General features: G+C 42.1%; 1 protein-coding gene across 2 annotated transcripts in view; it reads left to right on the top strand.

Moving 5' to 3' along the window:
- Window positions 1-212: 212 nt before the first annotated feature.
- PATJ (PATJ crumbs cell polarity complex component) overlaps window positions 213-27,226 on the top strand; it is a 208,714-nt gene continuing 181,700 nt past the window's right edge. Inside the window, exons 1-9 of one of the 2 annotated variants that reach the window (XM_077277128.1) lie at window positions 235-302; window positions 5,728-5,819; window positions 6,756-6,809; window positions 6,893-7,074; window positions 14,532-14,735; window positions 17,808-17,947; window positions 20,094-20,277; window positions 21,033-21,158; window positions 26,387-26,611. In XM_077277128.1, coding sequence (XP_077133243.1) covers window positions 5,807-5,819; window positions 6,756-6,809; window positions 6,893-7,074; window positions 14,532-14,735; window positions 17,808-17,947; window positions 20,094-20,277; window positions 21,033-21,158; window positions 26,387-26,611 — 1,128 coding nt within the window. In that variant the 5' untranslated portion in view covers window positions 235-302; window positions 5,728-5,806. Of the gene's footprint in view, window positions 303-5,727; window positions 5,820-6,755; window positions 6,810-6,892; window positions 7,075-14,531; window positions 14,736-17,807; window positions 17,948-20,093; window positions 20,278-21,032; window positions 21,159-26,386; window positions 26,612-27,226 lie in introns of both variants that reach the window. The other variant, XM_077277129.1, reaches the window with a different exon arrangement.

The following is a 27,226-nucleotide window of genomic DNA, read 5'->3' as shown; positions in this document are numbered from 1 at the left end:
CATAGCCTTAACTTTGTAATTATGTATTCTTGCAGAAATAATACAGTGCACTTCCCCTATAATTATATGATATGTGTCACCTGCATACAAGTATCTCCCTGGGAATAGGAGGATATGACCAACTATTTAGCTACATTTCCTGTTTGTCAACCTCCCTACCTGCTGCTGTTACCTTTGGGCTCATTGTCACTTTGTTCGTTTGTTAACTTTAAATAAAGCTTGAAAAAAAAAAAAAAAAGTCCAGAACCCAAAGTGCAGCAGCTGCCACAAGCTGGGAGTGATTGGAGATTGCAGAGAGTGAGGTATGTGCCAAGCTGGAGACCCTGGCACTCAGCTGCCCTCCCCCTCCTACCCCTGTCCAGGTGTGAGCCCCCTCCTGTATCAGGTGACCCCACCACACCCTGCTCCCTTGGGAACTTGCAGCATACAGGGATACAGGAAGTGACTGGCAGCCTGAGATTCCCATATCCACAGCCCCAAATCCTCTGCCTGTTTGTATTTCACTTGTTTGTGGCTCCTAGCCGGAGATCTGCAGCAAGAATTCTGTAGTAGATGATCTGAATGTTTCCTCTAATCCAAAGCTGAAACCTTCCTGTAGAAAGGACAAGTCCAGGAAGCCAGGAAATGACTGTAGAAAAATCATGTGATGAAGTGGAAACAATGTTTCAGTGTTATGTAAATAAAGTGGGAATCATTGTATCAAGAAGAGTTCTGCAAGTTTCTAATGCACTTTCTGTAATGATTCGCCAAGATCTTGCTGTCAGTGAATCTGAATATAATTTCTCATTCTCTGGTTGTAAAACAATTATAAAGAAATTATGTAATTTTTTTTGTTTCTTTTGTAGCTGAGTGTTTTGTTACAATTGTATCCAGTCTAGATACATTATAGCAAACTGTTACTGTGTTTCCTTGTAATGTAAATGCTGCGGGTTTTTCCTTGAGGAAAATCTGCTGCTATGTTTTGCACGGTTTTTTTTTTTTTTTTTTGCAGGCAAAACCAGCTCTCTTGGCAGTAAGGCTATGTGCACACGATCTGGATTTAGTGCGGATCTGCAGCGGATTTTTCCACACACAAACGCTGCAGATCCGCACTGTGACTTACAGTACAATGTAAATCAATGTGGAAAAAAAAAAAAAGCTGTGCGGAAACACTGCGGATTTAAAAGAAGTGCATGTCACTTCTTTTGTGCAGATATTCAGCGTTTCTGCACCCTTCCATTATAGAAATCTGCAGTGGTAAAAACCGCAGAAAATCCAAATAAAAACCGCACAAAATCCACGGCAAATCTGCACCTGCGGTTTCTGCCAGGAGATGCGGATTTTGTGCAGAAAATTCTGCACCCCATTCCGCAACGTGTGCACATAGCTTAAAGAAGCTACGTAACAAAGAAGGCTTTGCTGCATTTTTTTTTTTTTTTTTTTGCTGCGTTATGTGCTTAGTTTTTGGTGCGTTTTTGTCAGGGTACATCCATCTCTTGTGCATACTGATACAGTTTGGTGCATAGAAAAATAATCATTTAATTTCATCAGGTTTTTGGCACCAAAAACTAGTAAAATCTAATATCTGCATTTTTTTAACTATCCATTGCTTTCAAGGGGTGAAAACCCCTGAAAGAAATGACATGCTGCACTTTGCAAAAACGGAGCTCCTTGACAAAAGTCAGCTGTGTGCATTAGCTTTCTGAAATCTCATAGACTCTGCTGATACTGTGAAAAACCCAGCTGAAAACTAGCATAAAAAAGCTGCAATAATGTGACATGTGAACATAGCCTAAGGCTATGTTCCCATGATGACCTTTTTAACCCTGCACATTTTCGCTGTATCAAAAATGCAAGCATCTCATGGTTCCAGAAAAATGGAAAGGGTTTATAGAAATCTCATGCACATTGTGCATCTTTTTCACTCAGGGTAAACTCATCTGCAGTGCGTGTTTACAATCCGCGATATGTCAACTTCTCTTGCGGATATGCTGAGCTTTATGTGCAGATGTGCTAGACTTGCATTATATGTGGAAAATCCATAGGTACAAAATGCACGTTTTTAGTCTATCTCTGCTGTGAAAATGCATGTAATCCATATCTACGTAAATCAATAAAATGTTGTCAAGGCCAAATACCAGGAAGTATCAAAACAAAACCACTTTATTTAAAGAGGTTGTCCACTACTTTTCGATTGATTACCTACTATTAATGTCTGATCAGCCAGGTCTGACATCCCCGCCGATCAGCTGTTATAGGAAGTACCCACTTGCGGAGCTGGCTTTCTTCTGATTGTGGCTGCCGCAGGGTACTATACATCTGCCTCCTGTTGGTTTGAATAGGAGGTGGAGATGTAGTACAAAGCCTCAGCCGCTACCAGAAGATGATCAGTGAGTACTTGCGGCCAGCGGCACCGATAATGGCTGATCAGCGGTGGTACCGGGTGTCAAACACCGCGAGATCAGACATTGATAATCTATCCTTAGAATAGGTCAATCAATCAAAAAGTAGTGGATAACCTCTTTAAAGCATGACTCGCCAAGAAGAGACAAAAACCACAGCCATAAAATTGCATGTAAATAAATGCACACAGAAATGCCATGAAAAAATGCAAGTAAACTAATTTACATAATAGGTGCAGAAATTCTGCAACATGGAAAAAACTCACCGAAAGTTCATCTAGGGAAAATAGCCTAACAAACCTCTGTGAACTAAACAGATTGGACACCAGGCTGATACATTGTAACAAACTTTCAGGACAGAAGAGAGATTTGTTTAGCTGGTGTTTTCAGCTCACAGAGGATTGCCTAGACTGAATATAATTGTAGGAAATATGATTCTTGCCATGTGGATGTAGACAAAAATATTTCCTTTTCTTGAAAGCAAGCAGAGATTTGACTCAAAAGCTGAAAACCTGGTACTTCTCACAGCTTTACGTCTGTTACAGTTGTATCTATTCTAGAAAATTCTCTGTGAGCGAAACACATCCTGACAATAAATCACCCTCAAGTTTATGATCTATCAGTCTGAAGCCCAGGCTGCTGAACTCTGAGGATTGGTAGGGTCTCATTCAGACATACAACTGTTCTGCCTGCAGATGTTTTCATTTCAGTAACATCAAGCAGAAATTGTGTCAATTGCCCAGAATTTAAACTGAAATTTTGCAGTATTTTTCTTGATATAGTAAACGTATCGTACTGGGGGCAACAAAGCGAATCTGACTTCTATATCACTACATGTGCCCCCTCTGACAAAAATGGTTTGGTTATATCACATACTCTGATCTGCTTTTCTTGGATGTGGGGACAAAAATATATAAATACATTTCTCCATTCTGATAGTCCCATGAAAATCCTGTGCACTGCCTCACATTGGTCCAATGTTTTGATAGATCGCACTCAGACCAAAACTACAGTTGTCTGCACGAGCCCTTGGTGAAATTTTGAGATTTCATGATAAAGTTTCTATTTATGCAGCTACCGAGCATCCTCAAACTGCCCCAAATTTTCTGGCAGGATCACTTGCTTTAGGACCTAAGATACGTTGCCTTGTTCCTGCGTTCCGCTTATTAGTAAATTACTTAGAATGCAATTCCCTTTTATAAGAGGATCCATTCCGGAGCTTCACTTTGGAGGTGCTTTAACCTGCTTAGGACTATGACAGTCATTATGTTAACAGCTGAATCTAAAAAATCCGTAATCCTCTTTTACTACCATCTGTTCCCCACAGACACCCAGATGAGATCTGCTCTCAGTCACTCCTAAATTTCTGTACAAATGTTTTCTGGAATACATTATTATTTTTGTGATGATTAATATACTTTGTGCTTTTGTTTTATCCAGTCTCCCAGACTAAAAAAAAAATGTATACATTTGTTTGTTACAGTGTATCAGTATCAGGGCTAGTGTCACCACCTGGGCAATTGCCGAGGCTCTGAACGAACTGGGGGGCCCACTTGCCGTCGGGAACATGGGCATGCTATGGGTCTCATCAATCAGGAAAGCCCGGTGCCACCTCTCCCCTTTCCCTGCTGCTCCCGTCTCTTCAGCGTCTTCTGACTCTTTTGTGATGTCTCAGGGCAGAGGGTGCAATGAAGTCACTACAGGACGCCCTCTGTGCTGACCAGAGCAGAGAGTTGGAAGATGCTGAAGAGACCGGAGCAGTGGGGATTGGGGAGAGGTGAGTATTTGATTGTCTTTTTATGTATGAAGCATTTTATGGGGCCCATTATATTCTATGGGACAATATATGGGGCCATTAATACTGTATGGAGCAGTATATGGGGCCCATAATACTGTATGGAGGACTATGTTGTACCTATAATACTGTATGGAGGGCTATGTGGTGCCCATAATACTGTATGGAGGACTTTGTGGTGCCCATAATACTGTATGGAGGACTATGTGGTGCACATAATACTGTATAGAGGACTACACTGTCTGGTCTAAAATAAGTTTGCAGTCATTCTGTGCGCTGCGAGACTTCACCGGTTTCTGAGCTATTGTAGAATTTACAATAGATATCACTCATGTAATGTAAGCAGTAAATGAAATCTTTGGCATTGTACTATATTTATATTTCTCTGCCGTATCTGTGCATCATGAATCGTGGTATGTGTTAAAGGGGCCATTGACAATCTTACACCCGGGGCCCAAGAAAACCTGGAGCCTACTGGGATCAGTATAGCCAACCTTTGCTGAAAATATACTGATCTATGTTTACAGGAATATATAGGGGTTCCTCACATATTAATTTTTATGATATTCTGTGTGGTTGATTTCCTCTCTGTTTGTAACATCCTTACTTGCAGTTAATGATTGGAATCAGTTAAAAGGAGTTCAAAAGACTGAACATAAGCGCAACAGGTCCTTTTTTGCCTTGCAGTTTACATGTTCATTCTTTTTAACATTTCTTTGGTGTTTTTTTGTTTGTTTTTTTTACAGGTGGGTCATGCAGTGCACCCACCTGAAAAAGACATAGTGTGCACATAGGCTTAGATAAAGAAGCTGTGCTCTGAAAGTTTTTCTACTCTAAACCTGTGTAAAAGTTATAATATAATTAGCGATCGCCGTCTTCTGCAGTTTCCAGCGCCGCTCCGCTCCTCTTCTGGATCACGTGACTACTATTCTGACCTGCTGGATAAGGCCAGGATCACATATACGCGAGATACGGCCGAGACTCGCAGGTGAAAACCCAGCTCTGGCGCCGGCACTTGGGAGCGAAGCGTGCGGCCGCACAGCAATACATGGAGCTGCACGCTCCGCTCCGGAGTGCCGGCACCAGAGCTGGGTTTTCACCTGCGAGACTCGGCCGTATCTCGTGTATGTGTGATCCTGGCCTAACACTGGGGTTTGGGTGAGCTGGAAGTCAGGGTGGCTCAGTGGTTAGCACTATACATGGTGGCTCAGTGGTTAGCACTATACATGGTGGCTCAGTGGTTAGCACTGCAGAGCGCTGGGATCCTGGATTTAAATCCTACCACGAACATCTGCAAGAAGTTTGTATGTTCTCCCCGTGTTTTCGTGGGTTTCCACCATGTTCTTCAGTTTCCTTTCACGCTCCAAAGACCAACTGATAGGGAATTTAGATTGTGAGCCCCAATGGAGACAGAGATGATGTCTGTAAAGCTCTGCAGCATATAATGGTGCTACATAAATAAGCATAAAAAATAAGTCACTTTTACAATGTAAGTCTATGCAAGCGTCAGAACAAGACTTAGTAAATTCACAAAGTAAAAACCAATTCCAGCTCCTGCATAGACCCCAGTGTGATCCGACAAGTCAAGTGACCCAGAAGAGGATCTGAGCAGCGCTGGTAACTGGGGAAGATGATGATGATCGGTGCAAATATTACTACGTTAATACAGGTTTAGGGCACAAAATATTTCATGGAAGTGCTTCATTAGCTCATTCGTGGCCTGTAATAGACAATGACACGTAGAGGCTTATAGAAGACAAATGATGCAAAATTTATAATAACTTAGTTTTAAAATTTTGCAGCTCAGAATGCATGCATATAAGTAACGAAATTCCCAGAAGTTATTCACATCCTATAAGCAAAAGACAATGACGCTCACCTCTGCTCTTAATTTCACCATAACTTTAAAAGCCTTACACATGTTGCCAATCTGTTGCATTTTTGCGACCCTTTTTTTTCTTTTTTTTTTTTTTTTTTTTGTGCCCTGTTTTGTGACAACCTGAATGATTTCCTAGTGCCAGCAAAGTGAAGGAAGTTCCTAAGATCTCATGCACATGCTTATTTTTGACTTGCAGAGTTAAATCTGCAGCATGTTAATTCTTTCAGCAATTTCGCTGCAGATTTCACCATTGCTAATAAATAGGGAAAAATCTGCAACAAAAAGGCATGTAAAGAAAACATGGAAATAATGCGCCTATTTTACGTAACATTTTTCCTGCAGAAAATGGTGCAGAAGTTTCTGCTGCAAATACTTAACTTGTGCGCAAACCCAAGTGTGTCCTAGTGTTTTGCACCCAATGAGCTGGTGTAGCAGATAAATAGACAACGGGGCTTAGAAGGGGGGGAAGCGTGTGCTTTAGCATTCTGTAAAGAGTGGCGAAAAGTCTCTGGAATTATTCTCATTCACTGACAGCAAGCGTAGAGCTTGTAAACTAGTAAGGAATTGAGACACAATGTTGTAAAACTTTTCATATCAACAAAAAACTCCCTAAACATAAAGAGTTTATAAAGTCTGACTGCGGCAAAAGGTTAAATGATGCTGAAATAAACCATGTTACATATAGTCCCTGTGTTTCCAGATTTCTCGAGTGGATCATCCACGGCTGGGAAGATGCCAGAATTTCTTGACACCGGTAAATACAATATTTCTTTTCTGCCTCTGAAACAATGTTACTTTGTATATAGGAGGTTTCAGTGCTGATGGATCTTGTTTTAGGCTCGGTCTCTGTGGACAAGCAGAAGGTGCTGCAGATCGCCGACCGCCTGCAGAAGAAACTGAAAGATAAAGGAGAACTCTCCCACCATGACAAGTTATGTATCCTGCGCGACACGCTGGCCAGCCCGCTGTTTAACCAGATCCTGACCGTGCAGCAGTCAATCAAACAACTCAAGGAACAGGTATGCAGAAAGCACTATCATCTGTTAGCAGGACGGTATGCACTAAGAATTAAGCATTCTGCATTGGCCGAATTAAAAAATGATGTTTGGAGACAAACAATTCAACATAAATCGGGACATAATTGGGTGGTGTGCATCAAATATGGAGCCCACGAGGTCTCGGCTGCATTCACTTCCTCACTTTTATACTATATACGCCAATGCTGAAGTGTTCTAATACTAGCGATCAATGATCACTGGTTCATGTCTCCTGGGGACACTCAAAAATATGGTGATATATTGCCCAGCCACGTAGTATATTGCACAGGGACATAGTATACAGCACAGAGCCACGTAGTATATTGCCCAGCTACGTAGTATATTGCCCAGCCACATATGTCACAAAAATAAACATATACTCACCTTCCGAGGGGCTCCTTGTAGTCCTGTCGCCTGTGTGTGGTGCACGCGGCAGCTTCCGGTCCCAGGGTTGGTATGAGCGCAGGACCTGTGATGACGTCGCGGTCACATGACCATGACGTCATGGCAGGTCCTTCTCGCGCAGGCCCTATGTTGACGTCGCGGTCACATGACCGTGACGTTATGGCGGGTCCTTCTCGCATAGCATCCTTAGCACCGGAACCTGCAGGCGCGAGCGCATCGTCGGCCTACGGAAGGTGAAAATAGAAGGTTTTTTTTTTTATTATTATTTTTAATATTAGATCTTTTTACTATTGATGCTGCATAGGCAGCATCTATAGTAAAAACTTGGTCACACAGGGTTAATAGCGGCGGTAACGGAGTGTGTAACCCGCAGCCTAATGCGGTCCGTTACCGCTGGCATTAACCCTGTGTCAGCGGTGACTGGAGGGTAGTATGGAGCGGGCGCCAGGCACTGACTGCAGGGGAGTAGGGAGGGACTAATTGGACTGTGCCCGTCGCTGATTGGTCGCGGCAGCCATGACAGTCAGCTGGCGAGACCAATCAGTGACGCGGGATTTCCGTGACTGAAGTTGCCGACAGAAAGACGGAAGTACCCCTTAGACAATATATATATAATATAGACACTGACACTTTCTCTGCTCCTGCTCACTGCTGGTGATATCTCTCCAAATCCTGGTCCTCCTCACCACATTCCCACAGTCATTTCTACCTTCCATCCACGCTATATCACAACCTTCCGTAACCTCTCTAACTTTATACCCATTCGCCCAGCCCCCGCTTCCCCAGTCCCACTAACAGGAGCTCTATGGAACGCTCGCTCTCTGCAACAAGCTTTCCTACATCCATGATATTTTTGTTACTACCAAACTTTCCTTCCTCGCCATCACCGAAACCTGGCTCACCACTTCTGACACAGCCTCTCCTGCTGCACTTTCGTATGATGGCTTCCACCTTTCTCACACACCCCGCCCCAGCAGCAAACATGACGGAGGAGTTGGTCTTCTTCACCCCAATCCCACTGCCACCCTCTGTTACCCTCCCTTCCTTTGAGGTGCACTCTGTGTGCATCTACTCCCCCTCCAACCTCCCAACTGGCTGTCATCTACCGCCCTCCAGGGCCAGCCACCACCTTCTTTGAACACTTCACCACCTGGCTACTTCATTTCCTTTCCGCGGACATCCCTACTATCATCATGGGCAACTTCAACATCCCCATTGACACTTCCCTCTCAGCTGCCACTAAACTTCTATCTCTCACTTCCTCCTTCGGCCTCACTCAATGGTCTTCTACAGCCACCCACAAAGATGGCCACACACTGGACCTCATCTTCACCCGCCTCTGCTCCCTATCTAACCTCTCTAACTCACCTCTTCCTCTCTCTCACCACAACCTTCTCACATTCTCTTCCCTCTCCACTCCATGTCTGCAATCCCCACCCCACAAAGTTTCACACCCTCTCAGAAATCTTAAACATCTTGACCTACATTCATTCTCTGAATCCCTCCTCCCTCTCACAGATATAAGTTCCTTACACAATGCGGATGACGCTGCCGCTCTATATAACACCACAATAGCTGTAGCTTTGGAATCTGCTGCCCCACTTACACATACCAAAGCTCGCAAAATCAACAGACAGCCCTGGCACACCAGCCTGACCAAAGAACTGAGGCAAGCTTCCAGGGCTGCTGAGCGCAGATGGAAAAGATCCCACTCCAACGAGCACTTCATCGCATTCAAACAGTCCCTCACTAATTTCAAGTCCACACTCGCCACAGCTAAACAAACCTACTTCTCATCTCTCATATCCTCCCTGTCTCACAACCCTAAACAGTTATTTAACACCTTCAACTCTCTCCTCCTTCCCCCAGCACCTCCTCCCTCCCCACTCATCTCAGCTGAAGACTTTGCCTCATTTTTCAAGCAGAAGATTGATAACATCAGAGACAGTTTTGGTCAACAACCCCAAGAGCCCTTCCTCTCGACTTCCCAGCCCTCCACCTCCAAAACCAACTTCACCATTACAGAAGATCGACTCTCCACTCTACTCTCAAGATCACATCTCACCACCTGTGCACTTGACCCGATCCCATCCCACTTCATCCCAAACCTCACCACAGTCTTCATCCCAACCCTAACCCATCTCTTCAACATATCACTAACAACTGGTGTTTTCCCCTCAAGCTTTAAACATGCCTCCATCACACCTATCCTCAAAAAGCTCTCTCTTGACCCATCCTCTGTATCTAGCTATCCCCCTATATCACTTCTCCCCTATGCCTCAAAACTACTGGAACAACACGTCTACCTTGAACTGTCCTCCCATCTCTCTTCTTGCTCCCTCTTCGACCGCTTACAATCTGGCTTCCGGTCACACCACTCCACTGAAACTGCCCTAACTAAGGTCACCAATGACCTCTTAACCGCGAAGAGCAAGCGACACTACTCTGTCCTCCTCCTCCTGGACCTGTCGGCTGCCTTTGACACAGTGGACCATTCCCTATTATTACAGACCCTCTCAACCCTTGGCATCACAGACTTGGCCCTATCCTGGATCTCGTCATACCTAACAGACCGGACATTCAGCGTCTCCCACTCACACACCACCTCCTCACCTCGCCCCCTATCTGTCGGAGTCCCACAAGGTTCAGTCCTAGGGCCCATGCTCTTCTCCATTTACACCTTTGGCCTGGGACAGCTCATAGAATCTCATGGCTTTCAATATCACCTCTATGCTGATGACACACAGATCTACATCTCTGGACCAGATATCACCTCCCTACTAACCAGAATCCCTCAATGTCTGTCCACTATTTCATCCTTCTTCTCTGCTAGATTTCTGAAACATAACATGGACAAAACAGAATTCATCATCTTTCCCCCATCTCACGTGACCCCCAACGAACCTATCCATTACAGTAAATGGCTGCCCACTCTCCCCAGTCCCACAAGCTCGCTGCCTCGGGGTAATCCTTGACGCTGATTTCTCCTTCAAACCACATATCCATGCCCTTTCCACTTCCTGCCGACTTCAACTCAAAAATATTTCACAAATCTGTTCATTCCTCAACCAAGAATCTGCAAAAACCCTAGTCCATGCCCTCATCATCTCTCGCCTTGACTACTGCAACCTCCTGCTCTGTGGCCTCCCCTCTAACACTCTCGCACCCCTCCAATCTATTCTAAACTCTGCTGCCCGACTAATCCACCTGTCCCCCCGCTATTCCCTGACCTCTCCCCTCTGTCAATCCCTTCATTGGTTCCCCATTACCCAGAGACTCCAGTACAAAAGCCTAACCATGACGTACAAAGCCATCCACAACCTGTCTCCTCCATACATCTGTGACCTCGTCTCCCGGTACTTACCTACACACAACCTCCGATCCTCACAAGATCTCCTTCTCTACTCCCCTCTTATCTCCTCTTCCCACAATCGCATACAAGATTTCTCTCGTATCCCCCCTACTCTGGAACCCTCTACCACAACACATCAGACTCTCACCTACCATCGAAACCTTCAAAAAGAATCTGAAGACCCACCTCTTCCGACAAGCCTACAACCTGCAGTAACCACCGATCGACCAAACCGCTGCATGACCAGCTCTACCCTCACCTACTGTATTCTCACCCATCCCTTGTAGATTGTGAGCCTTCGCGGGCAGGGTCCTCTCTCCTACTGTACCAGTTATGACTTGTATTGTTCAAGATTATTGTACTTGTACTTGCGCTATAACAATAAATAATAATAATAATAAATATATATATATATATATAATTTTTATTTTTTTCCCGTAAAGCGCTGAAATGTCAATAGTGCTTTTTTTTCTTTTTTTGTGGAGGTGGGTGGGGGTCATTACACCACCTGGAAAAATGCAATCAAGCTATTGTATGAACCCCAAAGTGGCACCAATAAAAACTACAGCCTGGCTCGCAAACAAATAAGTAATCTCACATCCTTGTCAATGAAAAAATATTTAAAAAAAAAGTTTCAGGTCTTCAAAGATGGTGACACACATAATAATTATTTTTTTTGCAAAGTTCAGATTTCCATTAAACTGCTAAAATGATACAAGTCGGGCATTGGCGTAATCATACTGACCTGGAGAATCGTGTCACCTGGTCATGTTTGCCACTTCGAGTAATGTAAAATCAAAATGAAAAAATGTAAACCAAGTTATGGCTCTTGGGGAAGGGGTGGGGTGTCTGCAAAAACTTAAACTGATTATCCTTAAAGGGAATCCATCAGCGGGTTTTTGTGATGTACTCTGAGAGCAGCGTGATGTAGGGGAAGCGACCATGATTCCAGGTTACATAGCAAAAACCTGCTGACAGATTTCATATTCAGGGATATGAGCTAATTTAGCAGAAGATACAAGTACCATAAAAGGGTTAAATAATTTTTAGCTGCAATTATAAATCAGCAGCAAATATTACATCAGGCAGCATAAAATCAGAAGACAACACAATAGGGTTATGACTGCAGCTTTGGATGTGAGTGGAGTATAGGGCGAAAAATCATCTAGGATTGATGCAAGTAGAGGATATGAAAAGATTATATGTATAAAGTTGAGTATGTATCAAGCCACACCCACTCCAAAAAGCCACACCCACTCCATAGCGACAGCGGAGTTATCGAAAGATGGAGAAATATCAGAAATAAAAAACGCAACACGTCAGAGAAATGTGATGGCGCTTTTGACAGCGAATGTGCTTAATAATAATGGTGACATTTATACATTCATGATGCTGAAAGCTGACTAACACCGTCTATATAATCTGAGGAGAATGGCTCCTTAGCTACAGGGGAACTACAAGCCCCAGCAGTCACTCATATTATGTGCTCCACCCTCCTCTCATGTAAGAGAGCTCTCCTCAACAACCTCTACTTCAGCCTAGAATTGATCACGCAATGATTTCTGGGATTTGTAGTGTAACTCTTCCCGTCTAGCGTGCGTTACTGCATTCTCTGGACTTCAGTTCCCAGAAGCCATTTGCGGCGCATGGATTTCTGGGAACTGTAGTTCACGTCTGCTGTTATCTAATGCGCAGGAGTGATTATTAAACTACGACTCCCAGCAATCATTGCGAAAACTGCTGGCTTTCCTCAGATTCTGCACTATTTTTAGGCGGGAAATGCTCCTGAGGTGAATGATGACACAGGCAGTTCTCTCCTTGTGGTGAATGGTGCTGATATTAATGGTTTCTGAGGTAAATGTCACTGTTATTGGTCTTTATTTGTGTAATCTGCCTTTAAATGTGAAAACACAACTGATATCATCTGTTCTACCTGTGCTGTGAGGTGTTTCCCTGTCTGGTGGGCGGCTGAGTGACATCCTGTGTTTAAAAAGCCCCCCATAAATACATCCCACAGACCGAAATGCTGGAGCGCTCCCATTAACTCCTTTCCAATGCAGCCATTTTAAATTTTTGCTCATTTTACCATAAAATCTGAAAAAAATTGAAAAATAATTAATAGTGCAGTGAAACGATTGAAAAAAAAAACAACAACAATTTTGCTGTTTGTTTGTTTTTCTTTTTCTATTTATGACGTTCATTCTGGGGTAAAAATGACCTGGTGACACGATTCTCTGGGATGGTACAACTATGGCGACACCAAATTTTATTTATTTTGTGGTTTAAAAAAGAAAATGTCACCATTTTCTGAGACCTAAAACATAAAAAAAAAAAAAAAAAAAAAAATTATATATTTGTGTATGTATTAAGCCACACCCACTCCTCATAACTCCGCCCACTCCGCGTAGCCACACTCACTCCACACGCAAAGCTCCGTCCACACGTCCCACGTTGTTAGTGCACACGGGCAGAGACACATTCACCTCGAAAGCCACCCTGCAAAACTCCCCGGCTGCAACGTCCCAGCCGCTGCGGGCTACTGTCAGGGCCGCCGCCTTCAGTATCAGTGCGCGGCAGGCAGAGGCCACATCTAGCGCCGTCGTGTCTAGAATGGAGTTGCTCCTGTGAGGCATGACGTCAAGGGAAAGGCAGGAGCCTCATGGATTACACCACTGTGCTCATAACAAGAAGTTGCTGAGCACGTGTGAGGGGGGGAGAAAGAGGGAGGAGTGAGGGGGGGAAATGAGAGGAGTGAGGGGGGGAAATGAGAGGAGTGAGGGGGGGAAATGAGGGGGAGGGAATGAGAGGAGTGGGGGGAGGGAATGAGGAGTGAGGGGGGGAAATGAGAGGAGTGAGGGGGGGGAATGAGAATGTTGTGTATAAGGAGGAGCATGAGGTGCAGGAATTTACAGGCAATGTTATGCACTGAAGACAACTGCTTAATAGGCAATGCCATGTACCAAAAGACAACTGCTTAAGAGGCAATACCATACACCAAAGACAACTGCCTAATAAGCAGTGGCATACACCAAAGACAACTGCTTAATAGGCAATTCCATACAGCAAAGACAACTGCTTAATAGGCAATATTCATCTTTGCTCCGGAAGGGAAAACCAAAAATGTTGTTTATCAAAAGGCTCTTGAATGAGTTGAAAATAAAATGCTATCAATACTTGGGTAATCATTTAGTTAATTTATGTTGCAAATCTGTAGTGTTAAATTCATGATGTGAAATGTTTTTATGTGCAATATAATCATTAGAATTAGTTATAACTAACCACAGTTACTATGCCCGGGCAACGCCGGCCTCTTCAGCTAGTATTAAATATAGATAGACTGCGAATGAATGGAGAAGAGAACATCTAAAGACCCAAGCCATGGCCACATAATTTGTTTCATATCTTTCTAATATGACCGGCTGTATTGTATTGTGATAAACCAGGATACACAATGTCCGTATATTTGGGGTAGTAACTATTTAGATTTGGAATTGATTATGTGTACCTAACTCTTGGAGATAAAGATGGGAAAGAGAAAAATCTCTGTCTGCTCTTCATGATTTCTTCTGGATCCTGAAATATATAGATTGATAATTGCAGCTCCTTAGTGTGAATTTTCTGCTTTTATTACACATCATGTGGATTTTAATCAATTTGGCTGGAATGAATTGTGTTTTTCTAGCTGAATCGCATGCCAGCCGACCGTTCTGCAGAATTTGATTTCACAAAGAAAGGCTTATTGGTATTTGAAGCGGACTCCTCTGCCCACTTGGGAAACAAGAGCAACTCTTTGTCCTTTGACAACTTTGTCTCGTCTAGATTTCCTCTCAGCAGCTCTAATTCAGACGCAGATGAGTTCACCAGGAAAATTCAGCAGATGGCCGAGGTGAGTGAAAGTCTGAATGAAAAAAAAACAAACAAAAAACAAGTATATAATTATATTATTCTTTCTTTGTAATGTGTAATTAAGAAATTACCTGTTTGTTTTAAACAGGCTTTTGTTTAAAATGTATCTTTTTTCTTTTCTTTTTAATTTGGCTTTTTTTTTCCTTAAATAGTTTTCTCACCAGCTGCTTTAGTTATTTATGGCTTACATGCCCTGTCATTTTTGGATTAGTTTACAGCAGTTTCATCATCAGAGGCAGGATTACAATAATAATAATTATTATTATTATGCATTTTTATAGCGCCATTTATTCTATGGCACTTCACATGTGAAAAGGGGGCAAATACAGACAAATACATTAAACATGAGCAAAAAAACAGGGCACACAGGTACATAAGGAGGGAGGACCCTGCCCGCGAGGGCTCATAGTCTGCAGGGGATATGTGAGGATACACTGGGAGAGGGTAGAGCTGGTTGTGCTGCGGTTCAGTAGGCTGATAACACCTCTATATACAATAGATAACACAGGATCCACTGTACACAATAGGTGATGTCACAGCTCACCTCCTGTACAATGACTGTTAACACAGCTATATAAGTAGATAATACAGGATCCACCATACACAATAGATGTCACAGCTCACCTCCTCCTGTACAGTGACTGATATCACCTCTGTATACAATAGATAACACAGGATCCACCGTACACAATAGGTGATGTCACAGCTCACCTCCTCCTCCTGTACAATGACTGATAACACCTCTATATACAGTAGATGATACAGGATCCACCATTCACAATAGGTGATATCACAGCTCACCTCCTCCTCCTGTACAATGGCTGATAACACCTCTATATACAGTAGATGATACAGGATCCACCATCCATATTACTCGATATCACAGCTCACCTCGTCCTCCTGCACAGTGACAGATAACACCTCTACATACTATAGATAACACAGGATGCACCGTTCAGATTATTTAATGTCACCGCTTGCTACACAATGAAATTTGCTCATGTTTATTAAATGCTTCAATATTAAAGATTGGTTTGAAGTTCATTCATTGCAGGTAATGTTCATGTGAATTTCCAGAAACAGGAAATTTAGTCTAAAAAAGTCCAGTGGGAAAATGTAAAATTTCTCATTTTTAATTGAATAAAGATTGTCATATCGGGGGGGAATTAAAAAAATACATTTGATACAGAATACTGACTTAAAAAAGCAAACAAACAAAAAAAACCAAAAAACTTTTAGATGTGCTTTTCACGTTCAATTTGTGCATTTAAATTTTTTTTCCTATGGCATATTCAGAGATAAATGCAGCTTCATTCAACCTTTGGGAACTTCACTTGTATAAAGAAAGTGGTTCCCGCCCAACCTACCTTGTTGTGATCCCCATTGTCATAAGTGTCCAAATGTGGAAATAACCCTTAATTTTTCTTTTTCAAATCTGTTGGGTTTTTGTTCTGTCCTTTTTTGCATGGACTTTGATTTGATTGGCCTTTTGGGGAACTGTGAAAATCACATAAACATACAGTAGAAAATATATCAAGCAACGTTCTTTGGAATGTTGATACTTATTTATTGTTGTCACTGAACTTTGTTTCCAGATTTATTTTGACGTTCTAACCAAACACATTCGTGTATACCACTATTAAGAAAGCGTTTTTGTTGACAGACCGAAGATATCTGGGGCCCACAAGGGGCAATTATTTTAGATAACACATCTTTATTTTTTTATGTACCCAGCGATACATAACGGTAACCTGTCATTCTCCCCCCCCCCCCCCCCCCCCCCCCGGTGTTTTTAACAAAAAGAGCCACCTTGTGCAGCACTAATGCTGCATTCTGTCAAGGTGTCTCTTCTATTTGGGGTCCCTTCCAACGCTGCAATATTTGTTTTTTTTAATTTGCCCGCCATGCCTGTATTCTGTGCGGGGGTCATGTCTTTTCCCCCTGGACACAAATGCCTCCCAGCCATCACTCGGCCCCTCCGTGCGCCGCTTCCTGTGCCTTCATTAACGTCTCCGGCGCCTGCACTGTAAGTTCCCATTATGTGATGTGAGTTGAAGGGCAGTTCTAACTGTGCATGCCCGAAAAAGGAACTTACAGCGCAGTAAGCATTTTTGTGTTTTTCATCCAATTTTTAGTATAATATAAGCCAAACGGTGACACCACCAGCACAGTAGTGAGTGCAGCTCTGGGATATAATACTGGATGTAACTCAGGATCAGTAATGTAATGTATGTGCACAGTGACTGCATCAGCAGAATAGTGAGTTCAGCACTGGAATAAAATAAAAGATGTAACTCGGGATTAGTAATGTATGTGTACACAGTGACTGCACCAGCAGAATAGTGAGTGCAGCTCTGGAGTATAATACAGGATCAGTAATGTAATGTATGTATACAGTGACTGCACCAGCACAGTAGTGAGTGCAGCTCTGGGATATAATACTGGATGTAACTCAGGATCAGTAATGTAATGTATGTACACAGTGACTGCACCAGCAGAATAGTGAGTGCAGCTCTGGAGTATAATACAGGATGTAACTCAGGATCAGTACAGGATCAGTAATGGAATGTATGTACACAGTGACTGCACCAGCAGAATGGTGAGTGCAGCTCTGGAGTATTATTAATGTAATTTTAGATAAAAGCCACATTTGTGCAGAGAGCCTACAGGAAAGGTACAAGCCTCAAGTTCATTATTTCAAGCTAAAAAATGAGAAGTCATCTTGGCCAAACAGCCTTTAATTCTGTCCTCGTTTAAGCAGGAACTTATCGCACAACTTTATTCTGCTGGAGAATGAAGTGTGAAAATAGTTCTGAAATTCCCTGAGGTTTTTCGTCACGGTGCTGACTGCATGTGGTGCTCTCTGTTTCACGGAAAAGTAATGAAGTGAGATCCTCTGCAGAATTAATTTATTATCTAAGTGCTGAGTTTGTTCTGTCTTACAGGATATAAATTTCTCCTAGTTCACCGGTCTCTCCGGAGCAGATTGAACTTGTTGGCAGAGACATCGACTCAACAAATCAAAATTCTATTTGTTTTTGTTTTTCATTAGGGCAGACAAATTGAATATATAGATATCGAAAAACCTGCTGTAGGAGGCCTCGGATTCAGCGTCGTGGTGCTCAAGAATCCTAATGTGGGAGACGCGGGAGTATTTGTGAAAGGGGTTCAGCCCGGAAGCCTAGCAGACAGGTAAGATTATATTATTATTATATTAAACATTTTTTAATTTTCTTTATTTTTATTAATCATATAATCATTTTTTGTTTTATTACTTGATTTTTTTTATTTTTTTTTGTATTTTGACTTCAACCTCAAATCAATTTTTTCTACGTTTTGTTTATGTAACGTAACGGAGACCCATAATTTCACATCAGTCTGAACCTGCAGCCATCAACATGATAGAAAACGTATGGGAGGGAGATTGGCTGGGAGGGTAATGTTCTGTGAAAGAGAATTTTTATTTTTTGCGTAATGGCTGAATGTAGTAATGTGGGTAATGATGTGGCGGGTCAGGTAAGGTCAGCGCTTTTCACACTGGTCATTGATACCAGATGGCAGAATGCGGCTGTTAGGATTTCAGAACACGAAAAGTGAGTGGAAAAAGACTCAGTTTGGAGGTGATTTCCCCAAATTGGAGCAATTTTTTTTTTTAGTAAATCGTATAAAAAGATATTGTATCCTTATACAAGTCAGTCTGGAGCTTTAGTTGGGAATTTAACAAGACGTGAGGACAACTCTATCTTTTACTTTACAGGTGTGTTGGGAACGACTCAATGGAGAAAATATGTTTTCTATTAGGAGTACAAGAGAAATTTTGACTTTTGCAAACACTTTTTTTTATTTTTTTTTATTCCCCCAATGCATCTAAAAGACAGAAATTAAGCAACGTTTCTAACAATCTTCTTTGAAATTGCGTTCAGTTTTCTGTATAAAGCTCTCATTATGATCTATGTGCCACCATGGTTACAGATTACAGGCGAGCACTCTGTAGTCTGATCCTGCATTTATGTGTTACTCAACCCCGTCCACACCCTGTCCTTGATAAACTACAGATGGAAAAGTAAAACGTGATTGCAGGATTTACTTTTATTCCACAACTAGCAGAACAGTGAATTCGGCTCTGGAGTATAATACAGGATCAGTACAGGATAATTAATGTATGTACACAGTGACTGCACCAGCGGAATAATGAGTGCAGCTCTGGAGTATAATACAGGATGTAACTCAGGATCAGTAATGTATGTACACAGTGACTGCACCAGCAGAATAGTGAGTGCAGCTCTGGAGTATAATACAGGATGTAACTCAGGTTCAGTAATGTATGTACACAGTGACTGCACCAGCAGAATAGTGAGTGCAGCTCTGGAGTATAATACAGGATGTAACTCAGGATCAGTAATGTAATGTATGTACACAGTGACTGTACCTGCAGAATAGTGAGTGCATCTCTGGGGTGTAATATAGGATGTAACTCAGGTTCGGTAATGTAATGTAATGTATGTACACAGTGACTGCACCAGTGGAATAGTGAGTGCAGCTCTGGAGTATAATACAGGATGTAACTCAGGATCAGTAATGTAATGTATGTACACAGTGACTGCACCAGCAGAATAGTGAGTGCAGCTCTGGATTATAATACAGGATGTAACTCAGGATCAGTAATGTATGTACACAGTGACTGCACCAGCAGAATAGTGAGTGCAGCTCTGGATTATAATTCAGGATGTAATTCAGGATCAGTAATGTAATGTATGTACACAGTGACTGCACCAGCAGAATAGTGAGTGCAGCTCTGGGGTATAATACAGGATGTAACTCAGGATCAGTAATGTATGTACACAGTGACTGCACCAGCAGAATAGTGAGTGCAGCTCTGGGGTATAATACAGGATGTAACTCAGGATCAGTAATGTAATGTATGTACACAGTGACTGCACCAGCAGAATAGTGAGTGCAGCTCTGGATTATAATACAGGATGTAACTCAGGATCAGTAATGTAATGTATGTACACCGTGACTGCACCAGCAGAATAGTGAGTGCAGCTCTGGGGTATAATACAGGATGTAACTCAGGATTAGTAATGTAATGTATGTACACAGTGACTGTACCTGCAGAATAGTGAGTGCAGCTCTGGAGTATAATACAGGATGTAACTCAGGATCAGTAATGTCTATACACAGTGACTGCACCAGCAGAATAGTGAGTGTAGCTCTGAAGTATTTAGCAATCTGCAGACAGGCCTCTCTGTCTATTCTTGCTGAGATGCGCGGTTCCTCTGAATATATTTCAGTCTGTCTATCTATTATCTATCTAATCAAATGTTACTGTTTTCAGAGATGGAAGACTTAAGGAGAATGATCAGATATTGGCCATTAATTATACCCCACTGGACAGGAACGTCTCACACCAGGAGGCCATATCTCTACTCCAGCAGTCTTCCGGTCACATTCACTTAATTGTTGCTAAACAGCCGCCTCTGCTCCTTCCCCAAACCCAGATTCCCCAGCAGGAAGAACAAGTAAGTTCACATTCTCATTTCTGATAATTTGACATTGTTCCACAGTTATAAGAGTTATGGAATCTAGTGAGAATTGAAAAAAGTTAGTTATTTGAATAGCAAAGGTTCTCACAGCAGCACAGAGGATTTCAGAAGTCTGATGATCTTGTGGTAACACTGGTGATCTAAAGGCCCCATATGACAATGTTACGAGTAGTAGGATTGAGAGGGATGAATCTGAAGAATTGCATAGTGGAAATAGAAGGGTTCCATAGCAGCACAGAGTATTTAAGAAGTGAAGTGTGCTAAACTTGTGGGTGGAAGTGACCGATCCACTTGTTGATAATGATAGGAAATAAGGGGGTGCAGAGTAGATGAAATTCACAGCCGCACAGAGTACAGAGTATTTATGATTTTAGGATCAGATGATAGTCTGAGAAGTCCGTTTTTATCCAAGTCTTGCTTCTCCCTTTTTATGAGTGTATTTATTGGAGATCAGCATGGGCTTCATGTTACGGGGGCGCTCGAGATGAACAGCATATGTAGATATTGAATATAGGCAATTAATAAAATAGGCGACCGCTAATGTTCATCCTAATGGGAGCCATATGGAACGCGACTGGATTTCCAGAAGGAACCGCTTTTCCTATGCTTCGGTTCTGTGGATATATTACTTTTGCTTTGTATTATTTTGGTGCTTTTGTTATAGGATAAATTAGACATTTCAGAATTTGCAAACTGGAAAAAATGTCCTTCTGTGGTTTTACAAATTGCAGATCTGGGGCCACGTGGAGGAGATTGAGCTCATTAATGATGGATCGGGATTAGGATTCGGGATTGTTGGTGGAAAAGCCGTCGGTGTCATCGTGAGAACCATTTTACCTGGAGGACTTGCTGATCGGGTAATTTATCCTCTCATTTTCCATATTTATACTTTTTATGCAAGGTTTTTATTTATTTAAATCATATTATGGGTGGCTAAAAAATGTTAGCACTCTTGTTAAAAATTTGGCACCATTTGTCTTCTAAAGCCTCTGTGTTGTAATGTCCATTGCTGGCTGCAGAATGAGTTAACTGAGAATCCATCAGTGAGCTCATCTTATTATAGGCTGTTGTCATCTGATTTGTGACCACAGACCACATAAAAGATTAATCTGCCGGAAAACAGGAGGGTGTGCAAGGCTATGTTCATACATTACATTTTTGCTGTGTTTTTTTTTTTTATTTTTTTTTTTATGCAAAGTCTTAGCTGCTTACCAAAAGCAGGTTTTGATTAGATATGCATTTTCACCCCAAATATATGCATTTAAGAAAAGGAAAATAAGAATTTTCCATCTGTGGCCAACCTCTTAAATGCATAGAGAATAATTACCGTAGTACTGTAATAATAATTTTTAATTTGTTTTATGTTTGTTTTTGGAAACTAGGGGTGATTCAAACTTTTATGGTTTTACTATTTTAATAAACTTTTTCTCTTAGTTTTCATAAGGGGCTTGAACCCAAGATTATTTGATCACTCATTCTTTATACTGCAAAAATCCAGTATATGGCGAAAATCCAGATCTCCTAAACAAAAAAAAAACCCGTTGCAAGGGAGGAGGGGGGACCGATGGGTGCCTGAATGGCTGTGTCACCATTATTGCGGCACTTTAAATGCTGCTGCCAGAGCTTTTGAGTTACATTTAAAGGGGTGGTCCACTAATTTTACAACCCAATCCTAAATGCTGTGGCTCCCATACCCATAGTATATAAAAAAAAAAAAAAGCCTTAAAGGCCGCGTTCAGTATTTGGTCAGTGTTTCTGTCCTCCTCCTGCGTTGGCGCCATTTCAGCAATGTAAGCACCAGGTCTGAGATTCGTCTGAGGGCAGTGTGAGTGAACCATTTGAAGTTGCTGATTGGCTGCAGCGCTCACATGACATATTGCTGGAATAGCGCCGGTGCGTGAGGGGAGTGTTAAGTGTGCTGTATTTTTATTTTTTTTTAATTGAGGGATTACAGCATTTATGAAGGGGGTTGTGTACAAACAGGAAGGAGTGGGGTCACTCTTAGAGACGGGTGTGGACTGTATAGCACAGCCGTCGCCTACAATGCAATGAGCGGCCTTGTACATGTACAGCAAATGTCAGGAAGGGGTTAAAATAATTACATTTTTTTTTCAATATATTTTTTTTGGGGGGGCAGCTGTATTTAAAACTGTCTAAAAGCAAACCTGTCTGTCTACCCGTAGAAACCAATCACAGCGCAGCTTTGATTTTACCAGAGCTGTTTAAGAAATAAAAGCTGGGCTCTGATTGGTTGCTATGGGGAGCCAAGTGTTTTTATTTTTTGTAACCGTTTTTATAAATGAAGGACCTTTGGCCACTGTAATCAAAACTGTCTAGAAAGAAAATCCTTTGTGCTTGTTACCCATAGCAACCAATCAGATCCCAGCTTTTATTTTTTTAAACATCTCTGGTAAAATGAAAGCTGTGCTGTGATTGGTTGCTATGGGCAACAGATCCAGTTTTTAGGACTTTGCTGGCTGCGCAGTTGAGGGGCAAAAAAGAGTCCCGAAAAGACATTTCTTTGGCCTCCTTTAGGCAAATTGAGCCCTGTGGGTGCTGGATTAGCAGAATGTTGGAGTTTTCTTTTTGGCACATCTGAAATCTTCTTATTTGAGGCAGCGCATTGGAATTTCTATTGAAATACCGATTTTTGAACCAAAGATCTCAAATTTGGACTCATCAGACCAAAACACAGATTTCCACTGGTCTAATGTCAATTCCTTCTGTTCTTTAGCCCAAACAAGTCTCTTCCTCTTGTTTCCTATCCTTAGCAGTGGTTTCCGAGCAGCTATTTTACAATGAAGGCCTGCTGCACAAAGTCTCCTCTTAACAGTTGTTGTAGAGATGTGTCTGCTGCTTGAACTCTGTGTGGCATTGACCTGGTCTCTGATCTGAGCTGCTGTTAACCTGCGATTTCTGAGGCTGGTGACTCGGATAAACTTATCCTCAGAAGCAGAGGTGACTCTTGGTCTTCCTTTCCTGGGGCGGTCCTCATGTGAGCCAGTTTCTTTGTAGCGCTTGATGGTTTTTGCCACTGCACTTGGGGACACTTTCAAAGTTTGCCCAATTTTTCGGACTGACTGACCTTCATTTCTTAAAGTAATGATGGCCACTCGTTTTTCTTTACTTAGCTGCTTTTTTCTTGCCATAATACAAATTCTAACAGTCTATTCAGTAGGACAATCAGCTGTGTATCCACCAGACTAATGCACAACACAACTGATGGTCCCAACCCCATTTATAAGGCAAGAAATCCCACTTATTAAACCTGACAAGGCACACATGTGAAGTGAAAACCATTCCCGGTGACTACCTCTTGAAGCTCATCAAGAGAATGCCAAGAGTGTGCAAGGCTGTCATCAAAGCAAAAGGCTACTTTGAAGAACCTAGAATATAAGACATATTTTCAGTTGTTTCACACTTTTTTGTTAAGTATATAATTCCACATGTGTTAATTCATGGTTTTGATGCCTTCAGTGTGAATGTACAATTTTCATAGTCATGAAAATACAGAAAAATCTTTAAATGAGAAGGTGTGTCCAAACTTTTGGTCTGTACTGTGTGTGTGTGTGTATATGTATGTGTGTGTGTGTATATATATATATATATATATATATATATCACAGCATATTCAGCAGCGCTTTACAGTTTAACAGTCTCAAACACAACAGTCATAAGTAACAACGTTAACAAAACAATAATTAAAGCACAATAAGACGACTGCTCGTGTGAGCTTACAATCTACAATGAGGTGGGGGAGATACAAGGTAGAGGTGTGTATTTACGATGATGGTCCAGCCATCTTCAGGGAGTGGGGGATAGATGGAGATAGTTAATTGTGCTACACACACACAAACCTAAAATGACCTTGATTAGTGAAGGTGGTAGGCCGCTCTGAACAAATGTGTTTTGAGCGAGCGCCTAAAACTATGCAAATTGTGGATGGTCCTAATATCTTGGGGTAGAGCATTCCAGAGGATTGGTGCAGCACGGGAGAAGTCTTGGAGTCAGAAGTGGGAGGTACGGAATAGTGCAGAGGTTAGTCGAAAGTCATTTACAGAGCGCAGCGGTCGGTTAGGTCGATAGACCGAAATGAGGGAGGAGATGCAAGGGGATGCCGCACTGTGGAGAAATAAAAAAAAATAAATAAAATAAAATAAAAAATATATATAATATATCCCTTTGTTGAGCTGCTTTTTTTCTTTAATGTAAGATCCATTGGCCCAGGCTGCGGCTGTATATTATCTGGATGAAGAGGCCTGTTTTTGAAATTTAAAGGGGTTTATGGCCGGTTAATTGCAAAAATAAATAGATCTCATCAATTTACCTCCGGAGATAAATAAGCCGTTTAAACATCTCTGACCATCACGCTAGAAAATTGGGAGGCAATTAAAGAAAAGCATGAAAGTTAAAAAAAAAACAATTTTACATGAACTGGAGCGGAATAAAGCTCGGCGTTAATCTCAACATTAATATATTTTATGTATTTTACAATGTCTTCATTAACTAGAATTCCTTCCATATTAGTAATGGCAAAAGACCCTGTTGGCTCTGCTATATATCCAGCAGAGGCGGCTTCTAAGGGAAATTTCTGCCATAAATACATGTCTGTAAGGTTTCTTAAAGGGGAACTTTATTTTTAATTTATGGTGAAATATATTCAGTTATCTTATATTAATTTTGGTTGATCTTTATTTTTCTTCTGATATGGACAGGGGTGTCTGGAGATGACTCAATGGCTTCTATGAGAGAGAGTAGTGGGCATGCTCTGACCTGTGTGGAGGTCATTGTGTAGGGAAGGAGAGATGACTCATAGTTACAATGGGATAGAGTAGTGGGCATGCTTTGCACCCAGTTTAGAGGTCATTGTGGGGGTAGAGGAGATGACTCATTAACTTCTTGGGAGATAGGTGACAGCATGCCCATTGCTATCTACCATATAAGTTAATGACTCCATGCCCAATACTCTATCCCACAAGTAGGCATTGAGTCATCTACTCTCCTTCCCTGCACAATGACCTTCGCATAGCGATGGGCGTGCTCCATGACCTGTGTGAAGGTCATTGTGCAGGGAGTGAGGGGAGATGATTAATTGCCTACTGTGGGGTAGAGTAGTCATCATGCTTTGTGCCCTGCTCAGAGGTCATTGCTAAGGGAGAGTAGATGACTCTTGAACCTATATAGGAGCTAGTAGGCACGCTCTGATTGGTGTTGAGGTCATTATGCAGAGAAGGACAGGAGATGACTCGCTCACTTTTTTTATTAGAGTATTGGGCATTCTCTGTGACCTGTTCAGATGTCCTTGTGCAGGGAGGGAAAGGAGACAACTCGCTGACTTCTATGGGAGAAAGGCTATGGACACGCTCTAAGACCTTTGCAGAGGTCATTGTGTAAGGAGAGGCGATGAGTCTTTATATTTTTTGGTAGATAGTAGTGGGCATGCTCTTTAACCTATGCAGAAGTCTCAGTGAAAGGAGAGGGAAGAGAAGTGGAGTTGTACTCATCATTGGGCCATATTAACATTGGCAGAGGAGGAAAGAAAAACAGATTTGTGGGGACAATGGGTCCAATTTCATGTGTGGGACCCAGGCCCCTAACCTCAGTCACATCCATTTGTGAGACCCAGGCCCCTAACCTCAGTCACATCCATTTGTGAGACCCAGGCCCCTAACCTCGGTCACATCCATGTGTGGGACCCAGGCCCCTAACCTCAGTCACATCCATGTGTGGGACCCAGGCCCCTAACCTCAGTCACATCCATGTGTGGGACCCAGGCCCCTAACCTCAGTCACATCCATGTGTGGGACCCAGGCCCCTAACCTCAGTCACATCCATGTGTGGGACCCAGGCCCCTAACCTCAGTCACTTTATCATGGCTTTGTCTAAGTTAATGTTTAGGTCTCTTTTACTTAATTTCTTTAATTGCCTCTTTTTTTTTCTTTTAGTAGGAAAAAATAACCACTTGCTGTCAGCGAATAGGCATTGCTGTTGTACAAGTTAATTCAGAAACCTTTCAGATTCATAAAGCATTTCTAAAGTATTTCACCTTGCTGAAATAAATTTTTACTTTTTGTTTTTCTCTTAGGATGGACGGTTAAAGACAGGGGATCACATCTTACAAATCGGAGGCACCAATGTCCAAGGAATGGCCAGTGACCAGGTCGCTCAGGTGCTGAAGAATTGTGGAAATTCTGTTTGCATGGTGGTTGCCAGAGATCCGATGCTGAAGACTCCTCCAGTGAGACCTCCAGCTCCAGCAACGTTGCCTGTTGGTTCCCTGCCTCCTATAGACATCAATAGCAGCAATGCTGTAAGTGCCGAACTCTACATCGTTCTCATCCACTGTTGTATGTGCAGATTTAAACAAGGGGCTCTCTCGAACTCCTCCCTCTGTCCCCCTACATCTTCATGTACAAAATATAATTCTTCACCTTGGGATGCATTTCTTATCAAATTTTACTCTGAACTTTTGGTGTAATATTTACCTTTCAACTGGTACACTTGATTCTAAATCACTTTGTATCTCGGCCTTTAATTTAAAAGGTATGGATCACCTATCATTTTTTACTGTTTAAATCCAGATAGAAACACATTAAGATTAAAGATTAGAGATGTTCACTGTCTTCTAAGCGAGAATGTTGTGGTCATGCTCTGTGACCTATGCAGAGGTCTCAGCGCAAAGAGGGAGAGGAAGTGGATCCTTGTTACCTGTTTTTGTCAATTATGTTTTTGGGTAAGGTGAAAGCTTAATAATAATAATAATAATGTAATTGGAGGGGGGGGGGGTGATGGGGTGTCAGTCAGCTACATGATGCTTACCACTACGGGGCTGAGTCAAAAACTTCCTATAATGTTAAGGGTAGCATCCACACAAGCTTATTGGCTTTTGTGGTGTTGAGGGTTTTCTGAAAATAAAGGTTAATTG

This window comes from Ranitomeya variabilis, chromosome 8 (assembly GCF_051348905.1).
Source record: "Ranitomeya variabilis isolate aRanVar5 chromosome 8, aRanVar5.hap1, whole genome shotgun sequence".
Classification (NCBI taxonomy): domain Eukaryota; kingdom Metazoa; phylum Chordata; class Amphibia; order Anura; family Dendrobatidae; genus Ranitomeya; species Ranitomeya variabilis.
The sequence above is the reverse complement of the archived record's forward strand: the minus strand, read 5'-3'. Positions and strand labels throughout refer to the sequence as shown.